At 44.5% G+C, this 26,379-nt stretch overlaps 1 protein-coding gene across 2 annotated transcripts in view; it reads left to right on the forward strand.

Annotated features, from left to right (window-relative positions):
- Window positions 1-26,379, forward strand: part of CNNM1 (cyclin and CBS domain divalent metal cation transport mediator 1) — a 72,209-nt gene that overhangs the window by 18,108 nt on the left and 27,722 nt on the right. Inside the window, exons 2-7 of one of the 2 annotated variants that reach the window (XM_061403066.1) lie at window positions 11,403-11,546; window positions 14,973-15,113; window positions 17,332-17,501; window positions 19,409-19,508; window positions 19,855-19,902; window positions 23,325-23,387. In XM_061403066.1, the coding sequence (XP_061259050.1) occupies window positions 11,403-11,546; window positions 14,973-15,113; window positions 17,332-17,501; window positions 19,409-19,508; window positions 19,855-19,902; window positions 23,325-23,387 (666 nt within the window). The remainder of the gene's footprint in view (window positions 1-11,402; window positions 11,547-14,972; window positions 15,114-17,331; window positions 17,502-19,408; window positions 19,509-19,854; window positions 19,903-23,324; window positions 23,388-26,379) is intronic. The other variant, XM_061403067.1, reaches the window with a different exon arrangement.

Genomic DNA, 26,379 nt, shown 5'->3' on the forward strand with positions numbered 1-26,379 from the left:
ACACTTCCAAAATTCAAGGCCTTTGCATCTTATGCTGCTGATATGCTCCAGGTATCCACAGGGCTCCCTAACTCACCGCCTTTAGATCTGTATTTATATACCAGCTTCTCAGGGAATTTATCTGGCATCCCTTGCCTGAAACTGTACTACATGGTCACTCCATCCACACAGTCCCTCACCAGTCTTCCCTGCTGTGCTTCTCCCGTAGCCAGAGCAATAGAGTTCATATATCTATCTGCCTTATTATCTCTCACCCCACGTACTAGAATGTAAGCTACAGGAAGAAGGTGATTTTGTCCATCTGTTCATTGCTGCATGTCCAGTGCCTAGATGAGTGCTTGGCACATAGTAGTATTTAATAAATACCAGTTGAGAGAATGAAGAGGAGAAAGAATTGGAAGTTTTTTGGGATTTTTTTTTTTCTAAATAGGAACAAAGAAAAAGAAGGTAAAAACTGATTCCTGGGTTACAACTCCTGGGTTAGAGCTGAAGGTGCCGTTTGTTATGGTGGAGAGGGAGGGAGAGTGGGGATAGTGGGTCTTGGAAACCGTGTGTTCCTATTTGGATAAGTGATTTTGACAAGACAAGGGGAAAGCTCAGATACAACGTCTAAAACAAGATGACAGTTCAAAATAGACTCTGATGTTAAGATATAAATTTAGTTCAGGAAAGAGGTGATGATGACATTGAAAGGCTCTGTTGGGATTTTTTTTTTAATTGATTATTTGGTTGCATCGGGTCTTAGTTGCTGTATGCAGGATCTTCAGTCTCTAGTTGAGGCTCACTGGCTTAGTTGTTTACAGCATGTGGGATCTTAGTTCCCCAACCAGGGATCAAACCCACATTTCCTCCATTGTAAGGTGGATTCTTAACCACTGGACTACAGGGAAGTCCCAGGGATATTTAATCCAGAGGAGAGAGAAGAGCAGAGGATCAGGGATTGGAGTGGAGGTTCTTAACTGCAACTGCCCACTTTAGAGTCACCTGAAGATGTTTTGAACATCCCAATGCCTGGACCACACGCCAGACTGATTAGGTCAGAACTTTCCTGGGTGGGACACAGGTCTCAGTAGGTTTTAAACTCCCCAGCTAATTCCCACAGGCAGCCAGTGTCAAGACTCACTGAGCTAAAGTCTTTAAGATATATTTATCTTTATTGTGCTTGTTGTTTAGTTACTAATTTGTGTCCGACTCTTTTGTGACCCCCTGAACTGCAGCCCGCCAGGCTCTTCTGTCCATGGGATTTTTCCAGGCAAGAATACTGGAGTGGGTTGCCATTTCCTTCTCCAATATTTACCTTCAGGTGAGGATAAAGTAAAGGAATCCACATGGGAGCAGAAAAATATTAGTCATAAGGGCAGAAAGAAAAACAGGGTAGTCTTGGCCAGCTCTTCTCATACTCAACTCCATAAGGATCAAAAGAATCACCTGAGATCTTGAGGATCTACAGATCATGACTCAAACTGCCAAGCTCCCAGGTGATCCTGTGACGCCTGGTTCAAGGGCCACACTGAATAGCAAGTGTCAAGAGCAGTGCTTCTCAAACTCTAATGTACATAAGAATCACCTGGGATATCATTAAAGCAGCTGTCTGGACCCCACCCACCAAGATCCAGATTCTGTAAGTCAGGAATAGAACCCAAGAACCTGCATCATTTTTTTAATTCATTTATTTTAATTTAAGAATAACTGCTTTACAATATTGTGTTGGTTTCTGCATACATCAGCATGAATCAGCCATAGGTATACATACGTCCTTTCCCTCTGGGACCTCCCTCCCACCCCTTTGGGTTGTCACAGAGCACTGGTTTGAGCTCCCTGAGCCATATAGCAAATCCCCACTGGCGATCTGTTTCACACATGGTAGTGTACACATTGCCGTGCTACTCTCTCCGTTCATCCCAGCCTCTCTTTCGCCGCTCCCCCATGTTCACAAGTCTATTTTCTATGCCTGCGTCTCCATTGCTGCCCTACAAATAGGTTCCTCAGGACCGTCTTTCTAGATTTCACATATATGTGTTAATGTAGGATATTTGGTTTTCTCTTTCTGATTTATTTCACTCTGTATACTAGGCTCTAGGTTCATCCACTTCATTAGAACTGACTCAAATGCAAGAGCCTGCACTTTGAATGAGGTGATATGCAATGCCGCTGGTCCCGCACTTCAAGTGTGAGAGAGTCACCAAGACCACAGAAGGAAGAAGAGGCACTTGGGGCTTCCCTGGTGGTCCAGTGCTCCCAGTGCAGGGGACCCGGTTTCAATCTCTGGTCAGGGAACTGGATCCCTCAGGCTGCAACTGAGACCTGGCACGGCCAAATAAATAAATAAATATGTTTTTAAAAAAGGAAGGAAAGAAGAGGCACTCAATACTGCCTACCAAATGAATAAAAGATATTGTAGGGATACCAGAAAGAATAAGAATGTAGCAAAGCCACTAGATTTTGCAAGGTGAAGGTCATAAGTGAGGCAGAAACCATAAAACCATAAAATGATTTCTGCTTTCCTTGGTTCTCTATTTTCAAGCAGTAAGCTTTCCCCCGGCTTCTGTATTTTATCTTGGGAACAATTACCTTACCAAAGTGCTGTAACTATTTTTGAAAGAGAAAGCAAATCAATTATTTGATTTTCTTTTCAAGGCATTGGAGGTATGCTAATAGGGTACCTGGGAGCTCTTCTCTGTGGATATGCCTAAACCATCTAGAAGCTACATTTATTAAGGACCTTTGGAGGTTATTCCAACTTCTTCAAATACCAGAGAACAGTTGTAATGTTGCTGACACTTGTAACTTTCTTTAGGGCAAGGTTTCCAACCTTGACACTCCTTATGTTGAGGCTGTTGGAGAGCAACACTACATGCAACCATTAGATGCCAATATCATCTCCTGCCCCAAGTTGTGACAAGCCAGATTGTCTCCAGATATTGCCAAATGTTCCCTGGGAGGCAAAAATCAGCCCCAGTTGAGAACCACTGCTTCAAAAGCAATGTTTGAAAACCTAGTCACCCTTCTAAGAAGTCTGACTTATAGCTTGGGCATGTTGATGCCAGGTGGTAAAGACAGAGCACTACCAGTAACCAGTACTAGGACCACCCTTTGGATTCCTGAGGCAACAGAAAAGACTAGTTTGACTTTCAGAAGTGGGAAATTTTATTGACCTCACTTATACCAAGAGCCTAATAGATGGTGCAGTACTTCAAACTTGTCTCATTGGTACAAAAGCTGGATGTATGATACAGGATGCTTGGGGCTGGTGCGCTGGGATGACCCAGAGGGGTGGTATGGGGAGGGAGGGGGGAGAGGGGTTCACGATGGGGATCACATGCACACCTGTGGCGGATTCATGTTAATGTATGGCAAAACCAATACAATATCGTAATTAGCCTCCAATTAAAATAAATAAATTTATATTTAAAAAAAAAGAAACCTCTTTCCAGGCTCAGCATGAAAGAGTCAGCTGCCACTCTATGCCCTGTAACAAAATACCATAACCACCACATCATATGAGAGAAAGCATTCATCAGCTTGCCACACAACTATCATTTGTCCAGGAGGTTCTTTCCTCTCCTTTCATGAGTACTTAACATCTTGTGACTTAAACCAAGTACACAGAAAAGATGAGGATTGTATTAGAAATCTCAGTGCTTGTTTCTCTTCCTCAGTAGAGGTCATCAGACAAATAACCAGAGTGCCATAGAGCCTACCTATAAACCAGTGGTTTTCAAACTTTAGCCTGCATCATAACCAGCTAAAAGCTTGTTAAACCACTGATCACTGGACTATACCCCCTGAGATTCTGATCTACTAGGTCTAGAGTGGGGCCTGAGAATTTGCATTTCAAGTGATGCTGATAGTCCAGGGACCACACTTTGAGAACGTGACTGGAAAGCAAGTAATAATTCTCAGACTTGGCTGAACATTGGTATTACCTGAGGAATGTTTTTAACTATTGGTGTCATGGCCCCATCCCAAACATGAAATCAGAATGTCTGGGCATGAGATCCAATCTTCAGAGTGTATTTATTAGTTTCTCAGATGATTCTTGTATAGAGCCAGCATTGAGAAACACTGAACTAGGTGGAATGTATTCCAAAGCACTGGGGTACCTCTACCCCAGGTGGCCCTGCTTAATGGAGGGCTTTAGTATGACTTAATCCCATATTCTTACCCATTATGCTTCTTTGAGGATTACTTCTCCAGTTTCACCAAAATCATCCTAACACTGTGGTCCAAACAAGTCTTAAGCCATAGGTGCGTATTCTCTACTGCATGTTTCATTGAGCTGTAGACAGCAATGGAGCTGAAGATGGCAAATCAGAGTCTGAGAGGAAGTAGCCTGCTGCTACTGCTAAGTCACTTCAGTCGTGTCCGACTCTGTGCGACCCCATAGACGGCAGCCTACCAGGCTCCCCCGTCCCTGGGATTTTCCAGGCAAGTAGCCTGCTGCTGCTGCTGCTGCTAAGTCACTTCAGTCGTGTCCAACTCTGTGTGACCCCATAGACAGCAGCCCACCAGGCTCCCCCATCCCTGGGATTCTCCAGGCAAGAGTACTGGAGTGGGTTGCCATTTCCTTCTCCAATGCATGAAAGTGAAAAGTGAAAGTGAAGTCGCTCAGTCGTGTCCGACTCTTAGCGACCCCATGGACTGCAGCCTACCAGGCTCCTCTGTCCATGGGATTCTCCAGGCAGGAGTACTGGAGTGGGGTGCCATCGCCTTCTCCCAGGCAAGTAGCCTGCTGCTGCTGCTGCTGCTGCTAAGTCACTTCAGTCGTGTCCGACTCTGTGTGACCCCATAGACAGCAGCCCACTAGGCTCCCCCGTCCCTGGGATTCTCCAGGCAAGAACACTGGAGTGGGTTGCCATTTCCTTCTCCAATGCATGAAAGTGAAAAGTGAAAGTGAAGTCACTCAGTCGTGTCCGACCCTCATCGATTCCATGGACTGCAGCCTACCAGGCTCCTCTGTCCATGGGATTCTCCAGGCAGGAGTACTGGAGTGGGGTGCCATCGCCTTCTCCGGGCAAGTAGCCTAGAGGGCAGCAAATCAAGGCTTAAGGAGTCTACAGCTGCTGGAAGCCAGGAAAGGCATGTCAACAGGCCAAATCATCAGGACAGGACTGGGACTTCTGCTGAGGCTGGATACCAGGAACATGGCAGGGATTCAAGCCAGTAGCTACCAGTTCAGAAGTAGAACGCTACTAAACCAGAATGAAATGTATTCTTACAACAGAGACAGATGTTGCCTTAATTTCTAGAAAGTGCATTGCAGTAAGATCCATTGTTTCCTTATCTTTCAATTCAATCCAGAGATTTTCATCTGTTGGTGTTCAGTGCCATGGTAGTATGGTCAAGGGACATGTTAAAATACCTCATCAAGTGGTAGCATTCATGAGTTTTCTGTTTAAAGAATTGCCTTTTGCCTGATTGTATCTTTTTTTTAAGTGCATGCAGGCTTTCTGTAGTTGCAGTGAACAGGCTTCTCATCTCTCATAAGAGAACATGGCTTCTCTTATTGCAGAGGGTGGGCTCTAGGCACATGGGCTCAGTAGTTGCAGTGGAGAGGCTTAATTACTCTATAGCATATGGGTTCTTCCTGGACCAGGGATCAAACTCGTGTCCCATGTACTGGCAGATGGATTCCTAACCACTGGATCACCAGGTAAGCCCTGAGTCTTTATATCTTAATCAGATCAAATAGGGCCTTGGAATTAGCAAACTTAAATTTTTTCACTTTGTCTGTTTTTAGCAAAAGGAAGGGTGATTCTTCCAGGGACCCAGTTGCTTTGGACTTACCTATAGGCTGGGAGTGTGCAGAGCAAAGTACTGAGCAAAGCACCCTCCGCAGTTCAACACAGCATTGCTGTCCTCCATGTACCATCTTGTTTACAGTAACAATCCTAAAGAAATAGTCTTTTTTAATTCTTCAAGTGAAGTGGGCACCCAATGAGAGAGAATCCAGAAGTTGAGAAAGAAGCTATCTTGCTTCAAAATATGCATAAGACACTTGTATATGACACAGTTCCTATTGTCTCTCAATAGATTCTGGAGAAAGCAGGGCCAAACATCTCTAATTCACAAAATGAAGGGTTCTCACAATTCTCAGGAAATCTTCTCACAATGTCCATGACTCTCCTGTACCCTGTGTGAAACATCTTAACAAATTGTTAGTTCTATGGAGAAGGCAGTGGCACCCCACTCCAGCACTCTTGCCTGGAAAATCCCATGGACACAGGAGCCTGGTAGGCTGCAGTCCATGGGGTCGCTAAGAGTCGGACATGACTGAGTGACTTCACTTTCACTTTTCACTTTCATGCATTGGAGAAGGAAGTGGCAACCCACTCCAGTGTTCTTGCCTGGAGAATCCCAGGGATGGGGGAGCCTGGTGGGCTGTCGTCTATGGGGTCGCACAGAGTCGGACACGACTGAAGCGACTTAGCAGCAGCAGCAGCATATAAATGTTAACGTTCATCATCATTAACCTAAATTATTTCACAGTTCAGTTTAGTCGCTCAGTCATGTCTGACCCTTTGCTACTCCATGGACTGCAGCATGCCAGGCTTCCTGTCCATCACCAACTCCCAGAGCTTACCCAAACTCATGTCCATCAAGTCGGTGATTCCTTCCAACCATCTCATCCTCTGTCATCCCCTTCTCCTCCCACCTTCAATCTTTCCCAGTATCAGGGTGTTTTCCAAGGAGTCAGTTTTTGGCATCGGGTGGCCAAAGTATTGGAGTTTCAGCTTCAGCATCAGTCCTTCCCATGAATATTCGGACTGATTTCCTTTAGGATTGACTGGTTTGATCCCCTTGCAATCCAAGGAACTCTCAAGAGTCTTCTCCAACACTGCAGTTCAAAGGATCAATTCTTTGGCATTCAGCTTTCTTTATAGTCCAATTCTCACATCCATACATGACTACTGGAAAAACCATAGCTTTGACTAGATGGACCTTTGTTGGCAAAGTAATGTCTCTACTTTTTAATAAGCTGTCTAGGTTTGTCATAGCTTTTCTTCCAAGGAGCAAGCATCTTTTAATTTCACGGCTGCAGTCACCATCTGCAGTGATTTTGGAGCCCAAGAAAATAAAGTCTCTGGCTGTTTCCATTGTTCCCCCATCCATTTTCCGTGAAGTGATGAGACCAGAATCTATTATCTTAGTTTTTTGAATGTTTTTCACTCTCCTCTTTCACTTTCATCAAGAGGCTCTTTAGTTCTTCACTTTCTGCCTTAAGGGTGATGTCATCTGCATACCTGAGGTTATTGATATTTTAAATTTCTTTCACAGATACCCAAATTTCTAGTAAGTTGGAAGGAAATTGGAATTAATAGGCTAGTGGTTGTGAGAAGGAACTTGAGCAATTCTGCTAGTCTGTAGAGGGACAGCATTCACAGAACCTCACAGAAGGACATCAGAGGGGATTAACCAAGATTGAAGCCACTCCCTCAAGTGTGCCATTTGCAAGTAAACACAGCACTCATCCATGCGAGGAGACATAAAGCATGTTAGAAACAGTTTTTGCCCAGCAAAAGATGGAAACACTTGTGAAATTTGAGCCTCCACTGCCGCAGTTTTGAATACTCATAGGTCATCCCTCAGGGTTGGTAAGATCTCTAATAGAGACATGAACCTTCTCCATCCCAGGCCCACAGCCTTAGCACTTCTGGGGCCCAGGAAGAGGAGGAGTGTCAGGAGTTTCGTCTCCAAGGCCAGCTGCTTTGAGGGAGGGACCTGGGGTATGTGTGTCATGGGAACAGCTGGCTTTCTTGTCCCATTGTCAGCTCAGAACAGGGGTATGTGATTATTGATTCCTGTTCCAGTCTGTCCCCAAGAAACAATGACTTCCTTCATTTGTTTGTAGATCTCTACAGGCACTTGACAGAATCATAAAGGCTGATTGTGAATTATAAAATGTTTCTAAATAGATTACACAAGTACATTGTCTTGAATATCATATAATTAGGACTTGAAATCATTATTCCCTGATGATCATATAGTTTGTCCTCAAATTGACCTTGAAAGGTGTAGACCAAAGGTGGATTTTCACTTGGAAGTTGGGACACTTCTTGTGAAACAACATAAGATGTTGATTTGTTTAATCCCATTATATAAACTAACCTCTTGGTGGCAGGAAGTATGGCTGTATTATATATATTCTGGGCTCCACATAACAAAAAATTATCCAATTATAGAAAATAATTTTAAGAAATCACTTTTCCAACTTTTTCCATTATGCTAGTCATATGCTAGCACGTGTTAGCAGAAAAGTGAGAGCAGGTGCCAGAAGTTTAAGAACATGTGTTAAAAAAAAAACAATTTTAAATTGAGCACATCCTAACAATTAACATAATCTAATTTAAGCTACAAAACACTTCAATCCAATTGGGCAGGATGTAGTTGTTTCAAAGGATAATTTTAGAACCACTGATTCAGTTTAAATGTTAATTTAAACACACTGTATTTTAGTTTTTAAAAAGGGTTTTGTCTGGTTTTAATATCATGTATTACATAAACTGTGGACTTTTATTCAGTCTTAGTTCAGTTCATCAGGCACTTATTGGCTGCCTGTTGTGTAGATAAAACCCTGACTAAGTGTATGAGCCTTTGTCCTGAAGAATCTTACAATCTGAGGAAGACACGTAGGCCCAGTAGAGCAGGCGTCCCCAGCCTCCAGGCCGCGGACTGGTACCTCCTGTCAGATCGGTGGCAGCATTAGATTAGAAATAAAATACACCGTAAGTGTAATGCACTTGAATTATCTCAAAACCACCCCCCTCCCCATCCATGGAAAAATTGTCTTCCACGAAACCAGTCCTTGGTACCAAAAAGTTTGGGGACTGCTGCTGTAGAGGACACATACATTTTAAGTTATGAGAAGCAGCAAATTGTGATAAGTGCTTTAATGGAGTTATAAAGGAGACAGAATGGGAAAAGGAGATGGTGTGAGTGAGAACCTGGAAAATGGACGTGGAGGAAGTTAGGAGCTGGAGGTAACGCGGTTCCTCTGGAGTACGGGATATTTGGAGGATGTGGTAGGGCATGCAGTTAGAAAGACAGGGAGGTGCTACATTTTACAGTCTTGAGAATACCAAACTAATGAGCCTAGATTTGACTTTGTGCACACTAGGGAGGGTGTTTGAGTGGGGGAGTGGCCTGATCAAGTCAGTTTGGGAGTAAGTCGCAGGATGAGTTGAAGGTGGAGAGGAAATTCGAGACTATTTTTGAGTGATATAGATGCCATCTGTCTCGTTAAAAATCCCAATAAGTAGCTGTCTTGCGATTTGAAGTATTTGATACGTAAATTCATGTTGTTTAAATTTTAATGGTTAATTATGCACTGGCAAGCTTACTAGTCTGATATTTCTAACAGTGGGCGAGCAAAAGCTTATACAGGGTAGCAGTGATAAGGCATGAACTTCCTTTTTTTGGAGAGGGGCAAGAATAACATCTGAATCCGTACCCTAGATAGTCTCCTAATTTAAGGAGATGTTCTCTTAGCCAAGGAAAAGAACCACCCAGATTGTCCTTTGAGAAACAGATCCAGAAAATGCATCTATCAGTGGATGAAAATAAACCAAGGTGAAGCAGGACTCAGGTAAGACAGTCTCTAGATTAGGACCAAAAACCAGTTTACCTGGGTCCACAAAGTGTAGCTTTGCCACTTACAGACTGTAACTTTAGGCTTATTAGTTAACCATCTGTGCCCCAGTTGTTTCGCTTGTAAAATAGGAATAATAATGGTACTTGTCTCAGGGGTTGTTATGAGGATGAAATGAACTGATACATGTAAAGTGCTCCAAATAGTACCTGGCATGTAGTTATCTCAATAAATGTTAACTGTTGTTAGTCAGCTGCTGGGCAGTAAGTTAACTGCCTATGACATATTACAGTTTACACAGTGGCTTTATGGAAAGCACTATGGAAACCTCCCTGCCCCTACTCCCTAGTGACTATCTGTGCAACTGATCCTGGACACATCCACTAGGCCATTTGAACTCCACAATCACTTGATGGAAATTGATTGTCCTAGTTACTGCTGCTATTAACAAGCCACCTCAAAACTTGGAAGCATGAAACAACAGCCATTTTATCATGTTCACAGATTCCTGAGTCAGGAATTCAGTGGGAGTTGCTTATCTCTGCTTCACAGTGATTGTGCCCGTGGTTAGAAACGTCTCAGATGATTGGGGAGAATGCCAGCAGGTGGGGCAGGATCCACCGCCATAGAAGGCTTCTTCTCTAACCTGTCCGGCACTTTGGTGGCATGGTGGAAAGGCCAGGCTTAGCTGGGACTGTCACCTAAGCACCGACATGGGTCCCCTTCACCATGGTGGCCTCACGGTAGTTGTCAGACTTCTTTAGAGTGTTTCTGCGGCAGAAGCTATATGCCTTTTATGATGCATTCTCAGAAGCCTCATTGCAGACATTTCTCTGTTCTCTGGGCTTCCCTGGTGGCTCAAGTGGTAAAGAATCTGCCTGTAAGGCAGGAGACCCGGGCTTGATCCCTGGGTCAGGAAGATCCCTTGGGCTTGGAGAATTTCATGGACAGAGGAGCCTGATGGGTTACAGTCCATTAGGTCACAAAGAGTCAGACACAACTGAGCGACTAACACTTTCGCTTTCCCTGTTCTCGATTGATTGAAGCAGCCACAAGCCCGAGGGAGTTGATTAGACCATGCTTCTCAATGGGAGGCATATCAAAGCCTCTGGGAGCCATATTGAAAATCACCATTTTAGTATTATCTTCTAATGCTGGATGAGAAGCTTGAGATTCAGTACAGGTTTAACATACTGGTTTGTCCAGGGTGAGTTGCACAGATAGTCACTAAGATAGTTAGGGATGGGGGCGAGGAGGTTTGCAGGCTTCTAACCTAGTTCTTCTAACTCCAAATTCTAATTCTCTCAATTAGATTATTCATCCTCCTTCAGCTTAGATATACTTCTTAATATAGGAAAATTACAGGAAAAAAAAATTAAATGGCGTTGTGTATATCAGGTAACTTTCTATTTATTTATTTATTTGTGGCTATACTGGATCTTTGTTCCCACACATGGGCTTTCTCTAGATGCAGCACGAGGGCTCTAGAGCACAGGCTCAGTGGTTGTGGCACATGGGCTTAGTTGTTTCGAGGCATGTGGAATCTTCCCAGACCATGGATCAAACCCATGTGCCCTGTTAGGCACACAAATTCTTAATCACTGGACTTGCTTCAAAAGCGATAGTGATATAAAAGTATAAAGTTTGCATTTATAAGAGGTTGTATACAGACTTCATGTTTTAAAGAGATCCTGGAATGGGTTCAGTGGTTCAGTCCCAAGATTGGTCAGAGAGCAATTTAGTATCATTTTCTCAAAAGGAAATTTCTCTGAAAATATCCCAGATGCTTAACTGTGACTTCCTTTGTCTCTAGGAAAGTCTCACCTGGCCATTGTCCAGCGGGTGAATAACGAGGGAGAAGGGGACCCCTTCTATGAGGTGATGGGCATCGTCACACTGGAGGACATCATAGAGGAGATCATCAAGTCAGAGATCCTGGATGAAACTGACCTCTACAGTAAGTGGCTCTTGTCCAAAGCCATCATATTTTCCTGTGAGGTTCTCAGAGCTGGCTTAATTTAATGAACAGTGTGAAAGGGGGTCAGGACAAGCCCCAAGTGTTGCTGTGTGTGCCCCAGGGGCTGGCATGGCAAGATGCCCCAGCCTGAACCACCGATGAGTCACTGAGAGTATGCTAGCTAAATGTTTATCAAGAGAGAACCTTTAGGAACAGAGCCAAGACTATGAAAAGGAGACCTCCTGGCCTTTGGATGGAGGAAATGAAGTGCACCTCGGATGACCTCTCTGCCCTTGTTTCTGTCCCCTGTGTTGTTCCTGGCTTGTCTCTTTGTCCACCTGGACATAGACCCCGGCATCCCTGGGGGTTCCACTCATGATTCACTCACAACAACATCAGCGTGCTGTGGAGACTCATGACATCACCCAGCACAACCTAAGCCAGACCTAAGTCATCCTTTTAGACGCTGCTCTTGTCCTGTGTATGTTTCAACCCTGCTGCCTGGTTCCCCTCCTCCTCCCTTTCACCCCTGGCTCTGCTCTAGTCTCCTCACCCTCCTCCCCAATCCTCCCAGGAACAACACAGGTTCCTCCCTGCGATAGTGACTGCTTTCGTTACTGAGTCTTATCAAAGCTTTGCTCACAAACATTACAAAGGCCTGCTTTCCTCAAAAATGGGAGTGTTATCAAATCCATGGGAGTCCCTAGGCCAGTAAGTGTCCCCTCCTCCCAGTTTCATCAAGTATAACAGCAGTCCCCATCCTCCCCTCAGAGAACCCACTCCAGATCTGTGTCCTTGGTTTGCTGGGGGCAACTGTTCAGAGACAAGCTCCTAGTAGAAAAAACTTCAAGACGCTAAGGCAGTGAGTGGTGCAGAAAGAGTGCTTCCCTTTGGGGTGAGAAGAGATCAGATCAAGGTGGGCCAAGCCTTGATGAAACTTAGCAGGAGCATCACAGTGTCTGCTGTTGCAGTGGAGCCCCGGCCCAGCTCATTACCTTAAAATAGGGGCTGATCTCTCCATCCCCAAGTCCTTTTCCCCTTCTCCACCTCTGACTATCACTCTGCTCTAGATTTAGAAATCCCAAGTGTCTCAATAGATATATTGGTGAAAATATTCACACTAAAGTGTTAGTGGCTGATGTTAATATTAGTGACAGCAATCTAAGTGAGTAAGCTCTTCCTAGAGCATTTGTTTCAACAACCTGATATTCCAATACTCACTATTAAAATTGAAGGAATGGGGACTTCCCTGGCAGTCCAGTGGTTAAGACTCCATCTTCCAACGCAGGTGGTATGGGTTCAGTCCTTGCTTGGAGAGCTAAGACCCCAAATGCCTCATGGCCAAAAAAACAAAACATAAAACATAAGCAATTTTTAACAAATTCAATAAAGACTTTAAAAATGGTTCACATCAAAAAAAAGTATTTTAAAAATAAATAAAATAAAATAGAAGGAATGAAGAGGGAGATCAGAGGAAACTGATTCTCCAGTGATTAACTATTTGGTAGCATTCTGATGGAGGAGAGAGAGGGAATATTTAGACGAACACGTCATATAAATCAGAAGGTTACTTACTAGTAATGGAAAAGAGTGGTCTGATAGATATCTTTGCTGCTGTCTTGCTAAACCATCCCCTCTCTAAAAGAGAGGGTTATGATTTTCCCATTCTTATAAATAAGCATGAATCCTTAAGAACGGTGAGAAGGCTGAGGAGCCTGACCCTCAGGACAGCTGGGCCTGGATCTCACTGTGGGATCTCACCATTTGTGGCAACCAGACACAAGGAGCCTTAAAGCCGGGGCCGGAAGTCCAAGGCAGGCCCACAAAAGAGCAGTGTGAAGGAGGGCACTTTCTTCCTTCTAGAAGGGAACTCAGTCATGTGGCAGAGCGAAATCAGAAGGAGGGGGAGAGTCCCAGGGAGCCCGTCCCCTGGAGTTCTCTCCCTTTCATTTCCAGTGTGTCTGTTCAGCCTGCACTGAGAGTTCCCTGAACCGCTGTTTTGCTCCAGGGCAACTTTAGAAAAACCCTAATCTGCTTCTCTGCTTCCCTAGCACAGGTTAAGATAGGTTAAAGTTTCAATATTTTACTCAGTACTAAGGGAAAGCAAGAGACATATGACCAAAGAAAACCTACCCTTTATCCCAAAACAGATTTTTATTGATTTATTTGGCTGTGTCAGGTCTTAGTTGCAGCACTCAGGATCTTTTTAGTTGCAACATGCAAACACTTTGTTGTGGCATGTGGCATCTTAGATCCCTGACCAAGGGTCAAACCCAGGCCCCCTGCCTTGGGAGCGTGGAGTCTTAGCCACTGGACCAGCAGGGAAGTCACCCCTGAAAAAAAAAAAAAATATATATATATATATATATATATATATTTAGAGAGAGAGAGAGAGATACAAGATTTTAAAAAGCAGAGAGAAAAATTAAACTGGAAAAAGCAGAGATTTTTTTCAATCAATAATCACAATACTCCTGCCTGAGGCCCACCTGGAGAACTCACCTTTATGGATTATAGAGCTAGTTGCATTTTTCTCCTTTCCTTTATTTCCCCCAATTCTCTCCTGGTGGAGGGGCCAGGGTTGAAGCAAGAGAATTGTGAGTGGAAAGAGGAGTGACCACCCCCCACCTCCTTTGGGTGGCATCCGTCTGTACCGCTCAGAGCATGGTTTAAATCAGTGGGAAGACACGAGGTGAGTCCAGCTCTGGGGACAGGAGTATGGCCGAGGCATAAACCCCCAGGCCCTGCCAGAGTCCCTGATGCTAAGAACACAAGTCCCTCGTGTGTGAAGTCCTTTTTGTAAGCATACAGTTATTTGTAAGCATTTCACAGATAGATTCTGATGGGAGTCTTATAATAACTACCTGAGATGAGCAGAAAAATTACAATTAATCATTAACCTTATGGGGCTTCCCTGGTTGCTCAGACGGTAAAGAATCTGCCTACAATGCAGGAGACCTGAGTTCTATCCCTGAGTTTCGAAGACCCTTGAAGAAGGGAATGGCTACCCACTCCAGTATTCTTGCCTAGAGAATCCCATGGACAGAAGAACCTGGCAGGCTACAGTCCCTGGGGTTGAATACAGTCGGACACGATGGAGTGACTAAGCATGCAGACACTAAACTTATGAGCAGAAGAGTTATGATTAATCACTAACTCTATTGTATAAATTAAAGCACACAAGACTGTGATGCTTAGAGATGCTGCACGGCTCATAAGCAGGGGAGCCAGCCCTAGAAGCCTGAACTTTGGAGCCCCAGGCCAGCCTTCCACTTTTCCACTGTTCACCACTTCAGTGCGATTAATACAGAGACTTGTTGACACTTTCCAGAAATCCCCATGGTCCCAAAGGACCTGTCTCAGGTGAAACCTCCAAAAATCAACAGTGACTCTGAGATAGTTGCGATCTGTCCCCTGTCCCCACAGCAGACAATCGGAAAAAGCAGAGGGTCCCACACAGGGAGAGGAAGCGGCACGACTTCTCCTTGTTTAAGCTTTCCGACTCGGAGATGAGGGTGAAGATCTCGCCACAGCTTCTGCTGGCCACACACCGCTTCATGGCCACAGGTATGATGACCCTGCCCTCCTGCATCTCCACCCCAGGCAGGCAAGGCAGCTCTGGAGGGCGGGACCCAGGCACCAGTCATCCTTAACACCTTGCAACGAGTCCAGTGCAGGGACTGAGAACCTCTGTTCCAGAAGAGGAGGTTATCCTTGGGCAGGGGCAACAGGACCCTACATTTGCTCGTTTTCAGCCTCCGATTTTCTCAGGGTAAGTGAGTATGATGCAACTCTGCCTTTCTCTCTTCTACTTGAGAAAAGAGCTGAGGAATCCACCACTGCACTTTCCCTTCCTCTACCTGCTTCATGGTGGGGGTTGGTGGCCCAGAGGGTTCATCTGGGAGGGACAGGCCATGTCCTATGTAGCTACAAAGCCCTGGGGGCCCGGACTCTCCAGGGGCCATGTAGGCCTGTGAGCTATGAGTTCTTCAAATACAGACATGGATTGTGAATCCCAGAATCTTTAGAGAAAAAAAAAGAGAGGATCCAAAGATAAACTTCTCCTTCTTGTAAAGAAGGTAAAATTGTCTTTGAACTGTCTAATCTCATTCATGCCTAATTATGTGCTGACCTAGAACAATCACACACATTAGTAAGTTCACTATTTAATTAATCCAGCATGTATTTATTGAATGCATAATGAATGCTAGTACTATTCCAGATGCTAAAAGGTAGAAAATTTTAAATTGGAGCTTCTTTAGGGTTTTAAACGTGTAATATAGTTCTGACTTTATAGTTCTAATATAGTCTTTCAATGACTACAGATGTCAACTGGATATCTGATTTCCTAGAACAAAGCAGATGTATCTGTAAATATAATGATATGCCATAATATAATAGTATAGTATAACATAACATAATAATATAGTATATAATAATATCTATTAATATGTAAAGACAATGCAATGATGCTTCTTATTGAGAACTTTCCACTTAAATAATTAAGTGTTCCTGTTAACTTGAAATTTCATTTCACTCAACAGATATACATCATACAAATAAGTCAGATTAAATTCTCTGTATTTCATTTGATCATAGCATTAAAACAAAAACATTTTTAGCCATGTTCACATGGCTTACTTATCCATGTCTAACTCCAGCTGCTTTTTAAACCACTTTATTGCAATATAGTTGACATACAAAAAATGGTACATATTTAATGTAAACAACTTGATGAGCTTCGAGATACACATACATTCATAAAACCATCATCATAATCTGTGCCATAAACATCACTTCCAAAAGTTTCCTGCCACTTTCTATATGTGTTATTACTATTCGTGTGTGTGTGTGTGTGTGTGTGTGTGTGTGTGTTAATATAAGATCTTAGCAAAATTTTAAGTTCAATTCAGTTCAGTCGCTCAGTCATGTCGGACTCTTTGCGACCCCATGGACCGCAGCACGCCAGGCCTACCTGTCCATCACCAGCTCCCAGAGTTTACCCAAACTCATGTGCATTGAGTAGGTGAAGCCATACCACCATCTCACCCTCTGTTTTCCCCTCCTCCTCCCACCTTCAATCTTTCCCAGCATCAGGGTCTTTTCAAATGAGTCAGTTCTTGGCATCAGGTGGCCAAAGTATTGGCGTTTCACCTTCAGCATCAGTCCTTCCAGTGAATATTCAGGACTGATTTCCTTTAGGATGGACTAGTTGGATCTCCTTGCTGTCCAAGGGACTCTCAAGAGTCTTCAGTATAGCATTGTTCTTGGGCTCTATATGCTGTGCAGTAGATCTCTAGGATTTATTCATCTGGCATAACTGGAACTCTACCCTCTGACTAATATCCCCATTACCTCATTCTCCCAGCCCATTCTACTCTCTGTTTCTATGAATTTGACTATTTTAGATTCATCATATAAATGGTATCGTGTAGTATTTGTCCCTCTGTGCCTGGCTTATGTCACCTAGCATAACATCCTCCAGGTTCATCCATGCTGTCACAAATGGCAGGATTTTCTTCTTTTTTAAGTCTATGTGCAGCTTTAAATAAAGTCAATGAGAAAATTAATAACAAAATTGACACTGTCATAACAGTGACCTGAAATGCCAGTGCAGGTACCCATATCCCCAGAGGGCCCGAAGATGCACACTTGGGCTTAAGACACCCCCCGACCCACCCACCTAAGGGAATTGCAGGATGGAGCATGGAGCATGAATGGCTCTGGTTATGTCCACCCTGACTCCTCCCTGCTGCCGATTCCTCCTGCCTTCACCCTCCCCTAGAAGTGGAGCCGTTTAAGTCTCTGTACCTCTCGGAGAAGATCCTGCTTCGGCTCTTGAAACATCCCAACGTGATCCAGGAGCTGAAGTTTGATGAGAAGAACAAGAAGGCCCCGGAACACTACCTCTACCAGCGCAACCGCCCCGTGGACTACTTTGTGCTGCTTCTGCAGGTGAGTGGGAAAGCCTTGGACCCTCCAAGGGCAAGGTAGGACTCTCCAGGCTGACGAGGGATGCCCATGCCTCCTCCGAGCCAGGTTCCAAGGCTGCCTTGGGAGCAAGGCCAGTTGGGGCGGGCGTTTGTCCATGACTCACAGAAGGAGACGGGTGTGACTGGCTGGCATCCTAGAGTGCTGGGATCTTGATGGCATTTAGTCTGATGTCAGCAATGTTTGTGGTTGGGGGTGCAGTGGGTAACTCCCAGCCGAGGGGTTCTGCTGCTGAACTTCCTAAACTGGTGTCCTACAAAATCCCTATCACCTCTTGTCTCTGCTTGGCCATGCCCAGGAATGCAACTGTGCACTGCGTCCCAAATTTCAGGCACTCCTTGTTTTAAGCTCTTCTCTCTGTCGAGCTAAAACCTCACCATCTCTGATTTCCACCCACTGGTCCATGCTCTGCTCTCTGGAGGCACATGAAACAGGTCCACTCTCTCTGCCACACTTCAACTGTTGCAGTCCCTTAATCTTCTCCTTAAGGGCGCTATGAGGGAATAAACAAGCAAATGAGAGAGCTGCAGCATCTTCCTGGTACTCACGTGAGTACAGTCACCCACCCTGCCCTGAGGGGGTGTAAATAAGCGGAGAGGCCTGTTAATAAATGTCAGGCAAGGTTCCAGCCCCGCCTCCTGGCCTGGCTCCACCATTAGCCCCGCCCCTATTCACAGTCTCTTCCCAGTAGAATCTGGTGAACCCTAAATACAATGATTGTCTTAAAATCTTAATTAAATTCACAGTGACTTAGAAAGGGCCTCTCTGTTACAGTCCCCCTGCCACCTGTCTGCTCGAACATGGTATATGCCTCAAACCCATCCTTCCAGATAACCTCGTTAAAATGCCTTCTTCTCCAGAAATGGAGTCGCATTCTTTACTGTTGGAAATTGAGAAGGGTGTTTACATTGTTTATATAACACAAGGAACGCTAGTAGAGTCTTATGCCTAATATAAACATAACCATTTTCAAATAAATCTTGGCGGGGGTAAAATATAGGGGCAAGAGGGTAGGTTCAGAAATTGGAAAGACCTAGTTTTAAAATTCCAATATTGGTACTTGTTAACTAACCTTGACTCAGTTATTTAATCTTTATGAGCCTCAAAATTGATTCATCTATAAAACTGGGGGTAAAAATAGTACAGGCCTTGTAGGGTCTGGGATGGATCCATGCAGTGCATACACACGGTTTCAGACCCCTAATAGCATACCATATGCTCAAGCTTCTCACAGAATCTGGCTTTATCTCAGCTAGAGATAATAGAGATGGTCTATCGGAGAAGGCAATGGCAACCCACTCCAGTACTCTTGCCTGGAAAATCCCATGGATGGAGGAGCCTGGTAGGCTGCAGTCCATGGGGTCGCTAAGAGTGGGACATGACTGAGAGACTGCACTTTCACTTTTCACTTTCATGCATTGGAGAAGGAAATGGCAACCCACTCCAGTGTTCTTGCCTGGAGAATCCCAGGGTCGGGGAGCCTGGTGGGCTGCCATCTATGGGGTCACACAGAGTTGGACACGACTGAAGTGACTTAGCAGCAGTCTCAGACTATACCGCTGGAGCAGTTTATGGGGTTTATGGGGTCCTGAGCTAGCTGGACCTGCCTCATGAAGGAGCCATTAGAGTCTTCAAGGAAAGCTTGCATGTTCATGACTGGATACTGCTTTATTAACTAAACAAGAACTTTACTGCCAAGGGCTCCTGAAGTTAAAGCTGCTGTTTCAAAACATATCTGGATGGAATTCACATTCTCCTGTGATAAGATTTTAGGTCCACTTATTATCCAAACAGAAGTACTTAGGGTCATCTTCACTAAAAGAGCTGGAAGTGCTTGTCCACACCCTTAGCACACTACCTTCTTTCTCCAGGGTAAAGTGGAAGTGGAGGTTGGTAAGGAAGGCCTTCGCTTCGAGAACGGAGCCTTCACCTACTATGGTGTCCCAGCCATCATGACCACTGCTTGCTCAGGTATTCCAGTTTCCAAGCCATAGCTTATTGGGGAAGCAGTGGGATAGTGGAGAAAATGCATCTGGGTTCCAAGTCATGACTCCTGTTATGGACCCCGGACAAGCCTTTTACCTTCCCGGACTTTAGAAGTGGAAGTACATAGTAGACTGTAACATTATCCAGTGTTAGGGATAGATAGTGGTAATTTTCAATATGAAAAAACACATTTACTCTTTATACTTCCACCTGATTACCTGTTTTCGCAGGGTTGATTGGTGCTGTGGGTGGGGTGGGAGAGGGAGAATTCCTTTAAGAAGGTGTGTTTTCTGAATTGCCTCTGAAACACACTGCATCCTTCTGTCCTTAGATAACGATGTGCGGAAGGTTGGAAGTCTGGCTGGATCCTCTGTCTTTCGTATGTATCTCTCAAACCCCTCCCTCGTCCTCCCTGCCGAGGTCCTGCCTCAGCCCAGGCTGGGGACCCGGACCAACCACTCTCAGCCTGGGCTGGGACTAACACAAATGCTGGCAGCCTCTTTGTATGCTCTGCCAGGAACACTGCTTTCTGCCAGGTACCTGCAGACCACAGGGCAGGGGGCAGGGGAGCTTAGTTTCTGAGAGTCTAGAATGTTTTCTGCTGCTTCTCTGCTCATGTGCAAAATGATGAATGCCCAGCGAGGGAGGTTGTGAGGGGAGGCACCATTTGCTGTCACCTGCCAGGGAATGCAAGCAGGTGGTTTTGTGTGCTCTGCTGGAGGTTGAACCGTTCCTTCTCTGCTGTGGTAATTCACCCTCTGTCCTCTACTTGCAAACCGTAATATGCTATTATTGTGTCTGTGGCATTTAGTAAGCAGCAACAGCAAGATCTTAGGATGTAAAGCCCAGGCTGGCACGTATATTGCTCATCTGCTTCTCTTTGCTCATTGACCACATCTCAGCAGGTGGGGAGGGGTCTGCGGCTGGCCATGCATGCTGATGGCAGGGGCTGGCACAGGCTTCTGGTGGGTGTTCTCTGCCCCTTCTGTACTTTACCTTCTCTCTGCTTCCTGCATCAGTTATCGTACTTGTGTTTAGAGGGCATGGCATTTGTTGTGATATAAGTGTGATCCAAAAAGCATTATTTCTCTAGATTTGTCTTTGATTCACCAGTCTGAATTTTGCATTGCTTTCAGCTCTTAGTGTTTATGGTGGCCATTTTAATGCCAAATGGGTGTTTTTTCTCATCATAAAAAAAAAAAAGAAAATCTTCCATAGTGCTTTATATTGGGATTTATCAGAGGGTCCCAAAGCTTGAAATCACAATCCACGGCACCTGAAAAGTAGGTACTGTTTTAACAGAGAAACTAAAGAAATGACCTGCTCCGAATCACCTCAATGCAACTATTTACCTCAGTGCATTCCAGTGGCCTGACTTGTTCAAACAGCACAATGAAATACAGATCTTAGATCCAACATGTTCCAGGATGTCATTTCTATGTGGGAATATTGGGACAATTTACAGTGTAATTTCCCATCCTGGCCCAACAGAGGACTTAAAAGAAATTGAAATAGCTGCCCACACCCAAGGAGTGGTCCCACATATGTGGATGGAGGGCTGTAACAAAAAACCCTGGTATGTTGTTATATAAACTGGCAAATGTCAATTAAGGTTGGTGAAGGAAGCATCAGTTCGCAGAACAAGAAGTCAAGATATGGGAGAGGGATGGTCTACAGGACCAAGTAGACCTTGGTTCTCTAAAGGAGGTCTCCACCAGCCATCACATTGGTCCTTGCTCAAGGTAGAGTGACTACTGAGATTCAAAGTGTTACCTAGATGTGTTGGCCTTTACATAAGACCAAAAGAAGTGGGGACTCTAGGGGTAAATTGCTGCGTAAAGGTCCCAAGCCCATCTAATTTACATGACTTTCTTTCTTTAAAAAAATTTTTTTTAAGTAGTGGGAAAATGTTATCTGGTTCCTCCTTCCTTCCTGTCTCTAGTTCTTCCTATCAAAATCCATTTTATCATTGAGACAGAATAAACCTGCAATAGTAATCTCTCCTTCAAAACTGGTTAACTAAAAAGAAATGTTAACCTCTCTTTCCCTCCCCACACTTCTGAGCATCTTTATTTATCCATCTTCAGGAGGAAAAAGAAATCAAATTAGCTTGTAGGGATATAGAGACATTTTCCTTTCTCCCCCACGAGCCCTCCACATCTAATAGAGTTAGGTGTGGATAACTGCCAAGCCCACCACCACTACCCCCCTGCCCCTGCTTATTCCAGGTCCACCTCTCAGCCCAGGTCCAGCCACCCAGCATCTTTCACTGTCCAAGAACCTTACTTGTAGGTCAAGGAAGAGCTTAAGGCTGGACCACAAAGTGATGGATTCTTGTAGGGTCTCAGTCTACCTAACTAGCCCTGTCCTTGATGCCAATCTGGAGCTTTGTCAGCCTTGAGGGTGATAAATGAGATGATGAGTTTGCCAGAACACTGGCCCTGTGACCAATGCCTCAAAGTTGAGTCTGAGGTTATAAGTCAATCCCTCTGCTTTTCCTGTGCTGGGTGAAGGAAACACAATCAGCATTGTCTCCTTTGTCTTGGTTCTGATTGCCAGGGAACCCAGGAGGACCAAAGTGAGCCTGGTAATCCGGAGGAATGGGGCCTGAGCTCAGCGTGACCAGAACAGATGCCCACAGGGGTGTGGAAGTGAGAGAGAACAAGGCTCCTATTTGCTTGACTGAGATATATTTAATTTGTAGGCCAGAAGTACTAGGATTCTTCTCGAAACAATGGGGTTTCTTATTCCAGTGTGTCTTGCAACACTCGGGGCCCATTTAAATATTCCTTGACAAAGAATGTGATTTCTTGACAAAATAAATGATTATCAGGTAGGATAAGGCTCTCCCCTCTCCCCTCTCCCCTTTACACTATTGGGTAATTTTGGGCAAATCATTGGGTGCAGCAACTAAGACTGCCAAAGCCACCTATTTCAGAGTGCTGTCACCTGCAGACTGACTTCAGTTTCTTGGAAGGGACTCTGGGAATGATCAGATAAGAGGGATAAAGACAGATTGCCTCCCGGACTGCTGGATCAGGATCAAGGTCGGTGAAGGACTGGAATATTACTACACATTCCACTCCACCCAGGCCCCAAGTGATAGCCAGCACCATTTCAGACTGTGGGGAAAGAGAGAGAAGGAAAAGGGGATAGGAAGAGAGGTACTTTGGAGCACTTGTACTGGCTAAGAAGTGACTGATTTAGTTTATCAAGTTGATTCACATGAAGATTGCTAGAAACTGCCCTTCCTGTGTCCCAAGGCTCTAGCTGTGCACAGTTCCTCCCCAGCACTGTGCCCACAGAGGGAACTCCTATGAGTCCGAGGCAGAAGATGGCCTCCTCTTCCTCAAGGATGCCCCCCCTAGCAGGAGCTTACACTTTGCTTTCAGCCCTCCCGCAGGTGAGAAACCCTAAGGCAGTCGGGAGGGCCCCGAGGGGATGCAGTGCTGGGCTCCCAACACATGTGCTGGCTCAAAAAGGCGTCTCAGACGGAACACTGCCCACGCGTACTCCCTGCTGGGACACTGCCTTTCTTGTCACTGGTGGGTCTCATCCCCTCTGAGATTATTGTGCATCTTTTTGGAAGAACTTCAGCAAAATCTATTTATTTTCTTCTTTCCGGAGAGTGACTTTGTGAGAAGATGCGATTTCCATGTTTCCAGAGGCAAGACTCCCTTTGGCAGAGAAATGGGATGTTGTGAAGATCCAGGAGCAGACTGTCTCACCCACTTTGCTCTTTGTCTCTCTCCTTTTGTGTTTATCTTCCCCTTCACAACTCACAAATCCTTGACTCTTTAGTGCCCGTCTCTGTGTCTCGTACCTTCGCCTTCAGCAGAGGGGACTCTCTGGCAGGCTCCCCAGGTAAACATGCATGGGGTCTCGGTCTCCATAGATCCATGGGGTCTCCATAGATCCATGGGGTTTACAAGAGGCCTTTGGTCTCTGTCACTGTCCCGCATGAAAACTAGCCTCTCCCAACAGAAACGCCCAGGACGTAGGCATAGCACGATGCATTGCTGCTACTCACTGGTACTCACTGCCCAAGCGTTGCTGGTGCAGCGGTGTCACTTATGAACTTAGCCCCCAGGGATATGCCTGTGTGCATCCATGTGAGAAATGGGGAGGGCTGGAGAGGAACGGTCTGAGTTTTTCCTTATCGTTTGTCTGACTGCAGAAAGGAGGGATAAGAGGTGCAGCAGATGAAAAATGGGAGAAAACAATGAAAGGCTATGCTTTATTTCCATTTTTCCTCTGTCTTTTCCTCTACGTGGTCTCTGACCTCAGTTAACCACTGACCCCACCTCATCTTCCTTGAAATGTTACTATGTAGTGACCATAATCGCTCTGGCTCTGCTCACACAAAGGATGCTATATTAAAAACTTCAGAACAGCTTTTCATTAGGTTGAACCTCTCCTGTTAATGAAAAGTTACCGATTTCCTTTTAATCAGGTAAAGCAGCTCCATACTATAACTCTAAGATGGAATAGAATATAATAAATCTGAATAATCGGTTAAGAACTTGTTTCCTTTTTTCATCCCTAGAAGTTGATCTCTTAGTTTCATGGAGGAAATAATGACCAAACTAAGGATTTATTTAAGTTACCCTGAAGTTAAAGCACAATCCACTTCCCCACACCCTCTACATCCGTCTTCCTTATTCCAATGCTATGGTAGTGATTCTGAGGCCCCACCATAGCCTCATCATCAAGAAATCAATTGTATTTCACTGTGTATATAGTAGATTCTCAACATTCAAATAGGCTGAGACCTAAAACCCCCAAATTTGCAACTTCAGAACTATTTATGTTGACTTCTACGTTCTCACAAATCACAGTTTTCCATCAAAAGCCATCTGGTTCCCATGCTTATCTGTATAAAACAAATTAACCACCTTCTCCAATTTTATCAGTTTTCTCTCTTCATGGTGATTTTCCACCAATAAATAAAATTTTTTTTCTCACTTTGTGGGAGCTCAAGCCTTTATGATGACTACAGGAGAATGGCCCATCAGAGATGCCATTCTGGTGCCCTCACCAGCTGAGTGGTCACTCCCACATGCCAGCAAAATTAGAAATGACCACATCACGGACCTTCAAGATCCTTCCCACGTGGGGAGTCTTGATGAATGAATAATGTGCTCTTTAGTTTCAGCAGAAAGGGAAGATGCACATTTTTAAAATATTTTCAACTAAAAAGATCAAAGCATTAAAAAAGAAGAATGAAAGCATGAGAGCTGGAATATACTTTTTAAAAATCAACCCTCAGCTCATCAGAAAACCTAGTTAATGAAAACTTCCTACTTAAAAAAAGGTTAGTTCTAGTTCATCAGTATAATCCTATAATTGAGTATTTCCAGTCATTCTTACTTCTGTTCCATCTCAGCAGAAGAAGAAGCCTCACTCATTGGATTTACAGAAAGCAGTTCTGGGAACATTCTGGCCCCATACTTGATTTATTAATACAGATGCATTAATTTACATATATTATGTCTTCAGTTCAGTTCAGTCGCTCAGTCATGTCCGACTCTCTGTGACCCCATGAATTGCAGTATGCCAGGCCTCCCTGTCCATCACCAACTCCCGGAGTTCACTCAAATTCATGTCCATTGAGTCGGTGATGCCATCCAGCCATCTCATCTTCTGTCGTCCCCTTCTCCTCCTGCCCACAATCCCTCCCAGCATCAGAGTCTTTTCCAATGAATCAACTCTTCGCATGAGGTGGCCAAAGTACTGGAGTTTCAGCTTTAGCATCAGTCCTTCCAAAGAACACCCAGGACTGATCTCCTTCAGAATGGACTGGTTGGATCTTCTCGCACTCCAAGGGACTCTCAAGAGTCTTCTCCAACACCACAGTTCAAAAGCCTCAATTCTTCAGTGCTCAGCTTTCTTCACAGTCCAACTTTCACATCCATACATGACCACTGGAAAAACCATAGCCTTGACTAGACGGACTTTTGTTGGCAAAGTAATGTCTCTGCTTTTGAATATACTGTCTAGGTTGGTCATAAATTTCCTTCCAAGGAGTAAGCGTCTTTTAATTTCATGGCTGCAGTCACCATCTGCAGTGATTTGGGAGCTCAAAAAAATAAAGTCTGACACTGTTTCCACTGTTTCCCCATCTATTTGCCATGAAGTGATGGGACCAGATGCCATGACCTTAGTTTTCTGAATGTTGAGCTTTAAGCCAACTTTTTCACTCTCCTCTTTCACTTTCATCAAGAGGCTTTTTAGTTCCTCTTCACTTTCTACCATAAGGGTGGTGTCATATGCATATCTGAGGTTATTGATATTTCTCCCAGCAATCTTGATTCCCTCTTGTGCTTCTTCTAGCCCAGCGTTCCTCATGATGTACTCTGCATATAAGTTAAATAAGCAGGGTGACAATATACAGCCTTGACGTACTCCTTTTCCTATTTGGAACCAGTGTGTTGTTTCATGTCCAGTTCTAACTGTTGCTTCCTGACCTGCATATAGGTTTCTCAAGAGGCAGGTCAGGTGGTCTGGTATTCCCATCTCTTTCAGAATTTTCCACAGTTTATTGTGATCCACACAGTCAAAGGCTTTGGCATAGTCAATAAAGCAGAAATAGATGTTTTTCTGGAACTCTCTTGCTTTTTCCATGATCCAGCGGATGTTGACAATTTGATCCCTGGTTCCTCTGCCTTTTCTAAAACCAGCTTGAACATCTGGAAGTTCACGGTTCACGTATTGCTAAAGCCTGGCTTGGAGAATTTTGAGCATTACTTTACTAGCGTGTAAGATGAGTGCAATTGTGCAGTAGTTTGAGCATTCTTTGGCATTGCCTTTCTTTGGGATTGGAATGAAAACTGACCCTTTCCAGTCCTGTGGCCAC

This window comes from Bos javanicus, chromosome 26, assembly GCF_032452875.1.
Source record: "Bos javanicus breed banteng chromosome 26, ARS-OSU_banteng_1.0, whole genome shotgun sequence".
NCBI lineage: Eukaryota > Metazoa > Chordata > Mammalia > Artiodactyla > Bovidae > Bos > Bos javanicus.